The following is a 12,255-nucleotide window of genomic DNA, read 5'->3' on the forward strand; positions in this document are numbered from 1 at the left end:
GAGTGGGAAATGAGGACTTTGTTTGCCCATCTTGCAGCCTACTTGGCTATAAAATAGCAGAGAAGTTAAAACAACAACAACAACAACAACAAAAAAAAAAAAACAAACTATATACAAATCCCCAGGGTAGTAAACTGACCACTTATTACTCACCTCTCAAACTACTATATACTTAAAGATCTTTTTCCAGTAAAGGCAAGTGCTTTTTGAGAGTGCGGTGACAATCTGTCTGCCTTCCCTGCGTCTGTACTAGACACACACACACCCAGGCACACACACGTGCACGCACACACAGAGCCTTGTGCTGCTAGAGAATCAGATGTATTTATGCTGAAATACCCTGGCCCTGCTGCCTAAAAATAAAAGAAACAAAACTAGTGCTTTCTTTGAGGAGACTCTTGGACTCTTAGACAAATTCTTTTCTTGAACTGTTTTTTCAACCACCCACCACCCTTTGTGCTATCATAAAAAAGCCTTTTTCAGTCCAAGAAATGATTACAAAGAACTGCTTCTTAATGTCTGCACTCTGTTTCCTCAGCATCAAGTCACCATCCCTGTGTTTGAGCTAAATAAGCCTGAGGATTCCTGCGAGCACCCGGTGGAGCGGCTTCTCATTAATATTCTCCTTCTCAGACAGAGAGAGCGTCCACACAGGGGCTTTCCGCCTCCCTGGGCAGGCCACCCAAGCTATCAAAAGCATCTGAGAGCTCCAGCTCATTTGAGAAGTGCCTGCTTCTAGGAAAGTCTTTGGCACAGGCAAAATGCCCCTTCTTCAGGCAAAAGTGCCCCAGGGCCCAGGCACACGGCTGCCAGCTGGGCTCCAGCCACTGTCGTGCACAGCCCTCCCTAGCACGGGCAGCAAGGATGGTGCTGGCCCCTGGGAGGTAGGAGTGGCGGAGGGAAAGGACACTGGACTGAGGGGTCAGGGCTCCGGACTGTGGCTTGGCTCTGCCACTGAGACCCCCTCAGAGTCCCAGCCTGTTCATCGCCCCCACTCTCAAGGCAGGGGAAGGGCTCTGGGTGCAGCGGCCTCACCTGTCCAAACACGTAGAGCAGCCCAATCGTGCCTCCCGTCTGCCCACCAAGGACGGAGGAGATCATGGAGTAGACGCCGCCACTGCCCACGCCGCCACGCTCCCCGACACCGATGCCAGACAGTACGGTGACAAGGGCCACCAGGATCACGAAGGACACCAGAAACATGCCCAAGAGCACTCCTGTGTTTCCCTGCAGCAAAACAGCAAGGTGCGAAGTCGGGGTTAGGAGAGGTGGCCCCGCCAGACATGACCTCCCCTCATCCCCACAGCCCTGGGATTGGGGTGGGGCACAGAGGCGGGGTGCTGGAAAAGGACAAAGCAAGCACCACAAGAGCTGAGGCCCAGAAGTTGTTCTAAATGAAGGGAAGTGTCCTCGCTTCAGACTCTTCAATGACTCCCCGTGGCCTGTAGGGTAAAGTCAGAGCTACCTGAGATGCTCAGGAGGCACCTCCTACTCTGTCACTCTGTGCCCTAGCATGCAGTGACGTGATCTCTCCCCACCACACTCTTCCCCACGCTGAGTCCCTCCTGCAATGCATTTCCTGCTCATTCTGCGGCTTTGCCAGGTTACAGCAGTGTATCTTTTTTTTTTTTTTGGAGACAGAGTCTCGCTCTTTTGCCCTGACTAGAGTGCCGTGGTGTCAGCCTAGCTCACAGTAACCTCAAACTCCAGGGCTCAAGCGATCCTCCTGCCTCAGCTTCCCAAGGAGCTGGGACTACAGGCATGTGCCACCATGCCCAGCTAATTTTTTCGATATATTTTTAGTTGTCCAGATAATTTCTTTCTATTTTTCAGTAGAGACGGGGTCTTGCTCTTGCTCAGACTGGTCTCGAACTCCTGAGTTCAAACCATCCTCCCGCCTCAGCCTCCCAGAGTACTAGGATTACAGGCATGAGCCACTGCGCCCGGCCTGCAGTGTATCCTTTAAGACTCAGTGTCTGGGATTTCCTCCTGCAGGAAGCTGGCCCCGTAACCAGGCCTCGGGGCTCTCCCAGTACCCAGGGCTTAGTACCTTTCACAGTTCTTGTCATGCTGAGTCTGCTTCCAAGTCAGTTTCTACCTCTGGCTGTGAGCTCCAAGAGAGCAGGGTCACGTTGCATCCCCTTCATGCTCTCAGGGCTTAGCACAAGCTCCGTATAATAGATGCTCCTTAAATGCTTATCGAATGAATAAACAAACACACACATGCCTAGAGATACACACTTGTCAATAGATGCATTTCAATGTGGAAAGAAAGAGCCTCAGAGAGGAAATGGACACAGAGCACACCCTGCCTCAGAAGGGATACCATGCCGTGTGTTTGACAATAGCAGGCAAGGACAGCTCCTGGTAGAGGAGACTCCGTGGTGTTGTGAGTGCTGGAGAGAGAATTAGGAGTAGGCAGAGCCAGCTTAAGAACTGAATGGCCTTAAAACGAGCTGGAAAAGTGTCCTGGGAGTCAGGGGTGCTCTGCTCCCCTGTTCAGGAGATGTTTGGGGACTCCGCTGCTGGTCTGGGGTGTAGAACTCAGACTGCAGGAGAGCCAGGCTGGACAGTTTTTTGTTTTCCCTCTTCCCACCCCCCGGATTCCTGCTACCCTATTCCTATTAATTCCTGCTAATTCATACAGATACTCTCGGGAATATTTGCATTTTAACTCTTCTATGAACTGTGAACTTCATATGGACCAATTCTGGGTTTCCTTCACCCACAAAATCCCCTTCTACCGTGATATTCCCACACAGTAGGCCCATGAGGAGAAAGGCCTTTCCCTATTGCCCCTTCAGAGGCCACTGGGGACACACTGCTTGCCTGGCTTTGGATTTACCTGCCAGGGAGACCTGGTCGATTGGAAGAGCCAAAGCCCTGCATGGTGGCCCGGGGGGAAATGGCTGCCGTGAGCCGCCCCTCCCCCTCCTCTGTGGATACCCAAGTTTCCTCTCTCTTAGGATTTGTTCACTTATTTTTTAGCTTGCAGTACTGTGGGCATCTTTATTAACTACCTCAAACTCCTTGGCGAATAAAACAGAATATAAATAAAACATAGATTATGAACGGCTACACCAGGGTACGATGAAATAGCTGTAACACAGCAGTAGTCCCTACCACCCGCACAAATCTTCCACATTTGCCTCTGACCGTCTGACCCAGAGTGGAGACAAGAAGCAAGGAGAGGGGTCTCCCAGGGGACACTCGGGTCTAGAAAGGGCCGTGTGTCCGCAGAGAGGTGAGGCTCTGAGTCCACGCCGCACGCTGAGTGTGGGCAAACACAGCGACCTCCGCCCACCGTGGCTTAACCTCTCGTGCTCAGGTTCTGCTTCTGTGAAAGGGAGATGACCGTGATATTTATCTTGTAGGTTGTCAGGAAATATTAAATTTTAGGAGGGTTAAATACATTTAAAGTGCTTTGAATGCCATCTGTCATATAAGTGCTTGATAAGTTTCAGCTGCCATTATTCCGCAGCTTATAAATATTCTGCCTGCTCAATTTCCTCTTTAATGGCGAGACGGGAATATAAGGATATCTGTGGGCCTTCGCTAGAAAGTGACTGCCAACAGTAATGTGGGAAAGTGTACAAAAACTCAGCAATTGCCAGATGGCACACGACGCGGGCGGGATTTCTAGGTAGTGGTGGCAATGCACGGTCTGGTGGTGGTGGGACCCGGGGATGGAGAAGAACTGACGGGAGTCGACCAAAGGCCCACCCACCCCAGCCCCACTCCCCGGTACAGAGAGGCTGTCGGGCTGCAGGAGAGCGAGTATGACATCTGAGCATGTTTGTTACTTATTTTGCTGACTTTATATTTTTAATGAAATTATAAATTACTGTTTTCTTCCTTTGTTCACGCTTTTCAATTCTCTGCATATGATAATAAAATATCTGGCAACGACATCTTGCCAGAACTGCCACCTTACCATTTTCCAAATTATAAGTATGCTACCAAATTATTCTTTGGAGTTAATATTTTCTACTTTAAAAGAATTTTGGCATGACCTCTATTTATTTTAATTTTATGCCATCCCCTGGAAGCTGTATCCTTTTTTTTTTTTTTTTTTTTGAGACAGAGTCTCACTCTGTTGCCCGGGCTAGAGTGAGTGCCGTGGCATCAGCCTAGCTCACAGCAACCTCAAACTCCTGGCCTTAAGTGATCCTACTGCCTCAGCCTCCTGAGTAGCTGGGACTACAGGCATGCGCCACCATGCCCGGCAAATTTTTTCTATATATATTTTTAGTTGGCCAGATAATTTCTTTCTATTTTTAGTAGAGATGGGGTCTCGCTCTTGCTCAGGCTGGTCTCGAACTCCTGACCTCGAGTGATCCACCCGCCTCCCAGAGTGCTAGGATTACAGGCGCGAGCCACCGAGCCCGGCCTCTATCTTATCTTTGACGTTTCACATTTGCCTTTGTTTTCATGATCAAGTATGATTTTTTGAGGTAAAATGAATGTCTGAGCTTAAAACTATAGATCATTTTGAAGCAAAAGGATGCATCTGTGTGATAGATGGCCTCAAAGATGGCCCCCTGGAATCCCCGCCTCCTGGCATTGGTACCCTTGTATTATATAATCTCCTACCCTTTAGTTTGGGTTGGGCCCAGTGACTCATTTTTTTTAGGTATGCAAATATTTTATTAGTTATTCAAAACGATCACATTAGTTGTAACTTATTGACTAGTTTTTGAAGTGCAAAATTAGACATGTGCACACTTTGATTTTAGGCCACTTGTTTTATCCATGCAGTCATTCTAGTCATTTTTAATGACTAGAATATTTGCAGACGTGGTAGGCTGCTGCTTCTGCGATTAGGATATAAAAAGACTGTGGCTTCTATCTTGGGCACTTGCTCGCCCTCATTTTCTCTTAGATTGCTCACCTGGGGGTGGCCAGCTGCCATGTAATGCACCAACCCAATGGAGAGGCCCACATGACAAGGACCAAGGCCTGGCAGCAACCTCCTGAGTGATCCTGAAAACAGACCCTCCCCATGTTGAGCCTTCAGATGAGACTGCAGCCCTGACTGACAGCTTGCCGACAGCCTCACGAGGGACCTTGAGCCAGAGGTGCCCAGCTAAGTTGCACCCAGATCCCTGAACCGTGGAAACTGTGAAGAGAATGCATATTTGTTGCTTTAAACTGCTTTAAACTGCTGGGGCAATTTGCTATGCAGCAATAGATAACAAATACGACTTGTACTTTCGCTTTGGAGATGGAACTGACACTTCTGGATAGCCATTTCTCAAAAAAAAAAAAAAAAAAAAAATTCGGTGATAAGATTAAAGTGTGAAGAGTCAAGATAGAGCGTACCCATCTCTCCTTCCACCTTTCCATAACCACCCCTGCATGGAGCAGCGCCAGGGAGCCCAGGCCGTCACTGATCGGGGCTCTGCTGTGGGGGTCAGGTTGATAGGCCTCCCTTGGGCACAGGCTGGGAAGGGGGTGGGGAGTGAGGCGGCCCCAGGAAGGGGAAAAACAGAAAGAGGTCCCAGAAGCCTGAGACTGTCCACCGAGATGAGGAGTCTGAGCTGGATGGAGACTTTGTGTTTTCATAAGTAGGAGCCCCCATAAGTTTGGGTGGTGGTGAGAGGCATAAATCCTTAGTGTCACACACAGAGGTTTCTGACCCCTGTCTAAGCTTTCCGCGCATTTATTTAAAAAAATTTCAGACCCACCCTGGCTATGGCTAAGGCTGAACCTGAGCTAAGGGCCTGGGCATGGAATAGAATGAGAGTTTAGGAACATCTGGCTTTTTGGGGTCGAGGGAGGGTGGAGATAAGAACCCTGTATTTCCCACCACAGTGGAGCTTTAATGCCCTGGAATTTGCCCATGTGATGGTTAATTTTATGTGTCAACTTGGCTTGACTATGGTGATCAGTTGTTTTGCGAAACACTAGTCTAGATATTGTAAAGGTGTTTTTAGACATGATTAACATTACAATTACAGTTGACAGTAAGTTAAGGAGATTACCCTCCACAATGTGGGCGGGCCTCCTCCAGTCAGTTGAAAAGAGCAAAGGCTGAGGTTTCCCAGAGAAGAAGGAATTCTGCCTCCAGACTACGATTCCTGAGTTTCCAGCCTTCAGACTCAAGACTGCAGCATCAGCTCCTACCTGATGTGCGTATATCTCCCATTGGCATTGGCTCTTGCATATGTATACCCGCTGTTGGCATTGGCCCTGCTTCTCTGCAGAATCCTGACTAGCATAGCCTACCTTGAATGGCCCCCTCTCTTTCACCTGTCCAGTCCAGCTCACCCTTCCACACCTCCCCCAGGAAGCTTTCCTGGACACCTTGGCAAGCACAGCGTTCACTACCTGTCCCACGCCTGAGGGCCTTGATGCTGTTCTGAGACCTCCCCTAACATGAAATCTATGGCTGTTAGCTCACCAAGAGGAGAGGCAGGGTCTTGTCCTTTGCAATCCCATTGGCACTAAGTGGTGCCTGGCACACAGTAGGTGCCCACCAATGTTTAATTCTTGGCTGGCTTGTCTTTTGTTCTGAGGATCCTGTTTGTTCTACTGAAGTCCCACTGGGTGAGAACCCCTGCTCTGGCACACATATGCTTGGAAGGTCCTAGGATGCTCTTGCATAAGACCTGAAGAACAGGCCCTTTGTTCCCTCTGCAGAGGAAGAGGAACAGACCCCCGGGTCTGACGCAGGTGGGTCCGTCCTAGGCAGTCTGTCCTGAGTGGTAGGCAGCTACATCTCTGACCAAGCAAACACACAGCCTTGTCCACAGGGCACAGGCTTGTCCACATGACACAGGGCTGTGTCCACAAGGCACAGTGGGAAAGGCAACCCCGTGGGTGAGGAGCTGGTGCCGGTAGGAGGACACGAGAGGTAGAATACCAGGAGAGCTGGAGAGAGTCACAGACAGGCAAAATGACCATCAGTCTGATCTCTAGCCCCGCCCTCAGTGAGCCCCGACTTCTGTGCTCGTATTTCTGTAATCAAATCCATGGGGAGGCTTCCATCGGACCTCTAAGGCCCAGGTTTGCATGATGAGCACTTAAAAGCAATGCTAGCTAGTCACTGCGCTCGCCTCTTGTTTCATGTTTCAGGGCCATCTGTGCTTCAGGAATCTTTGCCTGCCCTGTGGAATGCCAAGAGTGACGGAGCTTCCCCTGTCTTGGGCCCACAACAGCCTCCAGGCCACCAGCTCAGCACTCACCACCAGCCAGCCAGTCCTCAAGAAAAGCACAACCCCAAAAATGTTGATCATGCAGGACGTGAAGACACCATCCCAGGTCCCAAACAGCACAGGCTCCCATACGAACAGCTGGATCTTCCACCAGGGCCAGGGCTGGGCCAGGGCCCCCTGAAAATAGAGCACACAGACGTCAGCTGAGTGACAGTCAGAGGGCCAGAGAGGGCAGGGGAAGGGCATGAAGTGGAGTAGCAGAGACTCGTTGTCAACCAGCCTGGGTCCCTTTCCTCCTGGCCACTCAGGTGGACTACATTTCCCAGCCCCGTGGCGGGTAAGTGTGACCACGGACTGCAGGTAGAAGCAATAGGTGACACTTCTACGTGAGTGTGGGATTCTGGGTTCCAGCCCAGCAGTGGTCATGAGCCCTTGTCATGCTCCAGTCCTGGGGGTGACAGCAGCCTTCAGCAGTCACTAATCTTCAGATAACCTCATTTTATACGTTTTGCTCCTTCGGCCCTTCTAACACTCTGTAATCAATCCTGTGTATCTAATTCCCTCTGTTTAAAATACCTGGAGCAGTTTCCGTTTTCCTGATGGAGCAGGTGACGTGGTGATCTCTAAGCCTCCTCCCCTCCCAACACCCCCGGATGCTACAGCGTCATCTGGCAGTTGTTTACAATCAGAGGCTAGTCGGTGGTCAAACAGATTCCTTGCTCGTGTTTCCAATTCAGAAATAATGAAGGCACTTACAAACACTCAAATGGAAACTTTTAATAAAAAGATTAGAACTTTGTGGAAACACTAAAATGGTCTTAAACAAAACCAGTAGCAACTCACGCTGTGAATGCTCTTACACAGGTCTGGTAATTAATCTAGACTCAGGCATCTGTAGAATCTTCCAGCACCCTCGACTACCACAGCCATGATGAGTGGTTTTCAGCTGGGTGGGGTGGCTGAGGAGGGGACGCACCCAACTCAAAGTGACCGTGCGAGTCTGTGACTGGTGAGCGCATGTGGTCCAGAAACACAATGAGAAGGCGGAAAAGTCAAGGGTGGAGGGAAAGTCTAACCTCCAGGGTCACAGGGTGTGGCTCCTGAGTGGCCAAGAGCGGCGATGTGCCTGTGATCAGGGCAGAGGCTGAGGGCGGCTACACTTGCTCACAGCAAAAGGGGAGGATCCCAGCTCCTCTTGCTCCTCTGGTATCACGGACTCGCAGACCAAGAAAGGGCCTCAAGAAATGATCAGGGATCTCAACTGAGCCATGAGGGACAGATGGGCCAGGGCTTCCTTGGTGTCCCCCGTCGGTCCCTGACTGTTGTGTTCTCAACTCCACCAGAACTTCCTTTATCCACGTATATTACTGTTCATCCATCTTTCACAAACCACAAATGAGGAATCTCCTGGAAGTCAGTAAGGGTGAGCGCAGTCATCACGGCTCACAGCAAAGACTCTGCCAACCTGCGCTTGTCCTTGAACAAATGGTACCAAGGGACCTGCTTGGTGAATGCTGGATTGTTTTCCAGGATCCTAATCACAAAACTCAGGGCATGGCCCAACTTCCTGTCTCTGCTTGTGTTCAACTTCCTACCATGGCTTGTTACAGGCCTATTATTTGTTAGAAACAGTAATAACAGTGACTATCAGCAACAAAAAGAGGAATAGTTTAGAGACTGCTCCCGGCGTCCACATCAGCCCTCTCCCTGGATGCTCACAGCCCCGCGCGTGGGGCAGGGGGACGGCCGTGCTCAGCACTGAGGAGACGGTTCCTGGCTGCCCAGGACTCGCGGGGGGAGGCGGGGGGGGGGGGGCTTCCATCCAGCACCCCGGGTTGCACAAGCCGTGCTCACCCTTGCACCATGCTCACCTAAAGGTTACCTGCCCTTTCTCCCCTAAATTTAAGTCTTTTGGGTTTCAAATTCTAACATTCTGGACTTTGTGTAACTGTAAATACATCTGCTTTACCCACAAAACACCCTGGGTGATTTTAGAAACCTTATTTCTCTTTTATTCATGCCTTCATCTTTCCACCGTGAAGGCTGGTTTGTTCATGCCTTGTCTACCCACTGGTGCAGGCAACGCCGTCCATTTCCTTGGTGTCGCTGGACTAGCAAATCGGCCTTAAGGGTGCTGTACAGAGCAGGTAGGAACCCTAGGAATCCCTTTGCCCTGAGAATGACACTATCGCTGGTTTGAAATGGGTTTGGCCACCGAGCTCTGACACTTCAGGATGTGCAGGGGCGTGTGCCTGCCCTTTTCACCAAGTGACAAAAGACTGTAACCAAATCTTCCCACGGTCTGTTCCTGAGAGACTGGGCAGGAAGAGCCTGGGTTTGACCTCCAGGGTGCAACCCTGATGTTCTTAGAGAAACAGACACTATACAAGCCCAGTGAGAGCCAGAGAGAGAAGGAAGGAAAAGGAAGAAACAAAAACACAGAGAAAAGGAGAGGATGAGATGGACAGCCCTAGAATAAAATGCCAAACAGTAATACAGAGACCCCGAGGGATATTTCCCAGGCCCTCCAGAAATGCCACGCTGCCTTCCAGGCATCCACATAGAAGCACCAGGTCGGGTGTCCCCGTCCTTCTCATAGGTCCCTTGTCCAGCCTCCCCCTTGCACGGGGCCATTCAGTCTCTTGCTACCGCCCAGAGTTACCCTCTCAGGAGAGCACTGGCTGGACAGTGTGACCAGCTGCCGTGCCTGTGACTAGTGCAGGAGGTGGGAAGCTGGCCACTCCGCCACCCAGCCCCGCCGGTCCTGCCGGCTCTCTGCAGTTCTCCTTAGCACCTGCTCTGCTAGGCCGAGGGGCAGAGTGGTCTGCAGCGTGAGCAGACATCCAACAGGACAGACCATCAGCCCACACACATACTGTGTCATTCACTCTCCTGAGTCCTCACGCCCAACTCCTTCCTCTAGGGGAGGGTGAGGAATCCCCTCTCCTCTCAAATACGCCCTCCCATGAAGCCCACGGCTGAGACGCTCCCTAGTGCCTCCACGCAGTCGTCTGGGTGGGTGAAGCTTAGGCCGGTTCTGGGCCACCTCGTTAAGCCCCAGGGGAAGGGTCTGGTCCCAACTGTGGGTGGCTCTCTTTAGAACCTAGTTATCCTCAGATTTGGGTCCCAGTCCTCAATTCCAGGGTAACAAGACTCCCATTCAACATTGTGTCACAGACACAGCAGGCTGGGGGCGGTGGCAACAGGATGTGTGCCATGCTTAGTGTGGGGCCTGCTGGGAAGCAGAGTTGGAGACTGAGGAGGACAAAAAAAATGAGAAACAAATCAGTCCCTCAGAAAGGGCTCCATAAAACAACCTCAAGGGCAAGGTTCCTCTCTTCCCTGAGGACCTCAGCCTGGCAGGGGCACGCTTGACGGGTCCCAGGGGTGCAGCAACTTGGAGCCCAGCCCCAGGGTGATCACCCCTCCTGCTGCCCGAGCCCCCGGGGCAAGAAGCCAGGCCCACCCCACACTGGGAACACCATGACTGCCCACTGGGTGCTTTTAGTTCAGAGGAGGCTTTCTCCTGTGAATAGAGAATTTCTAAACTTGAGCAGGGGGTCAAGAAAGGCAGGGAAATTGCCCCTGAGTAGGAAATACTCTCCTTCCTGCACCCAGCAGGCTGAGCTGAGCAAGAGGCAGGAACATCTGCTAAAGGCAATGACATGCGCTCTTGCCCAGGGCTTTTTTTGCCTCAAACAGCCACCTGCAAGGCCTTAATGAACACATCCGAATGTGAGGTGACGCCTCTTCTTTCTTTGGGCAACTGGAGGAAAAGAAACTAGGTGAGAAACTCTGCTTCTTTCCACCCAGGTTAGGGACAAGTCAAAGCCAGACATGGCCTGCTCTTCCTTCCGGACGTCATTCACCTGCAGACCGCGTCTACCTGGATTACACACACGGGAACAGCAGCTGGCTTTCTGAAAGTTAATTATCTAATTATTAATTAAACATCAGAGAATAGCCCAAGCTGCTGCTCAACTGTGATCTGGGGGCAGAGCAAGGAGCCTCATTCCTGTACCTTGGCCCTGAACAGGCACCACAGTAGCCGGGAGCTGGGCAGGGGATCCGCATGGCCGTGGGCTCCATGGGCCAGAGCCCACCTGTGGTACCTGCATCAAATGCAGATGGCCACCTACCTGTATCATGGGGTTTTGGTAAAGTTTAGATGAGATGATAACTGTGAAGATTTGCGTAAGCATGAAACACAACAGATGATTTTTAATGTGGGTGAGGATCTCTTCAGGGAAGTTGGAAGGAAGGCACAGAAAAGTCTTACTGACTGTGCACTTACTACGTTCCCCCGCTAACTTGTCCTCATGCCTAAGGTGGAACCTTGCTCTGTCGCTCAGCCCTGGAAGCTGCCTTTCTTTCCAAGCCCTGCCCAGACCAGGACGACCTCCAGGGGGTGCTCTGCCATCCCAGCTGCTGCCAGAAATGGCAACGGCTCTGCAGCAGAGGCGGCGAGGGCCCAGTGGCGTGGTCAAAGCCTGGTTTCCCTGGATTAGGATCTGGGCAGCACCCTCCGTCTATGTGGATTTAGTCGTTCCTAGAAACGTGAGGTCTTCTCGCAGTGTTGGTCTCTTCTGCCGCAGAACTAGTATGAGAGCCAGTAGGTAAATCCAGTGGTTCCTGCATGGTTGGCCTGTGCTTTCTCCACGCCTGTGCATCTGAATGCTTGTCCGAGCCTGGGACTTTCCCAAGGGCATGGCCTGGTCACACAACGACACAGCCCCAGGAGTGGCAAGACACGCAGACACTGTGAAAACATGGATGCCAATGTGGAAACTCTGAGAGTTCTGCCTCCTGGGACCACATAGAAGCTCCATCCCCAAGAGTTCTTCTGCCTCGGAACACAGAGCCCAGAAACACTCATGCTCTGCACACCTGAAACCACTCCACAAATGACAAACCCACTGCAGCAATGCCATGGCCACCTGAACAAGAGCTTCCCCTGCCCTTCCCAACCTCTTGGCAAAAGGGCAGAGACTTTCCTGCAGGACGCAGGCTGCTGCTAGGACGTCAACCTGGATTTAACATGAGGAGGAGCAACATGGACACCCTCTCCCCCGAAACAAGCAAACCAGTTAAAAATCAA

General features: G+C 51.2%; 1 protein-coding gene across 1 annotated transcript in view; it reads right to left on the reverse strand.

Moving 5' to 3' along the window:
- Positions 1 to 12,255, reverse strand: part of SLC12A8 (solute carrier family 12 member 8) — a 130,392-nt gene that overhangs the window by 102,609 nt on the left and 15,528 nt on the right. Inside the window, exons 3-4 of the mRNA XM_069471981.1 lie at positions 7,188 to 7,334; positions 1,036 to 1,227 (exon numbers count right to left, since the gene is read on the reverse strand). Of these exons, the coding sequence (XP_069328082.1) occupies positions 1,036 to 1,227; positions 7,188 to 7,334 (339 nt within the window). The remainder of the gene's footprint in view (positions 1 to 1,035; positions 1,228 to 7,187; positions 7,335 to 12,255) is intronic.

This window comes from Eulemur rufifrons, chromosome 7, assembly GCF_041146395.1.
Source record: "Eulemur rufifrons isolate Redbay chromosome 7, OSU_ERuf_1, whole genome shotgun sequence".
Lineage (NCBI taxonomy): Eukaryota > Metazoa > Chordata > Mammalia > Primates > Lemuridae > Eulemur > Eulemur rufifrons.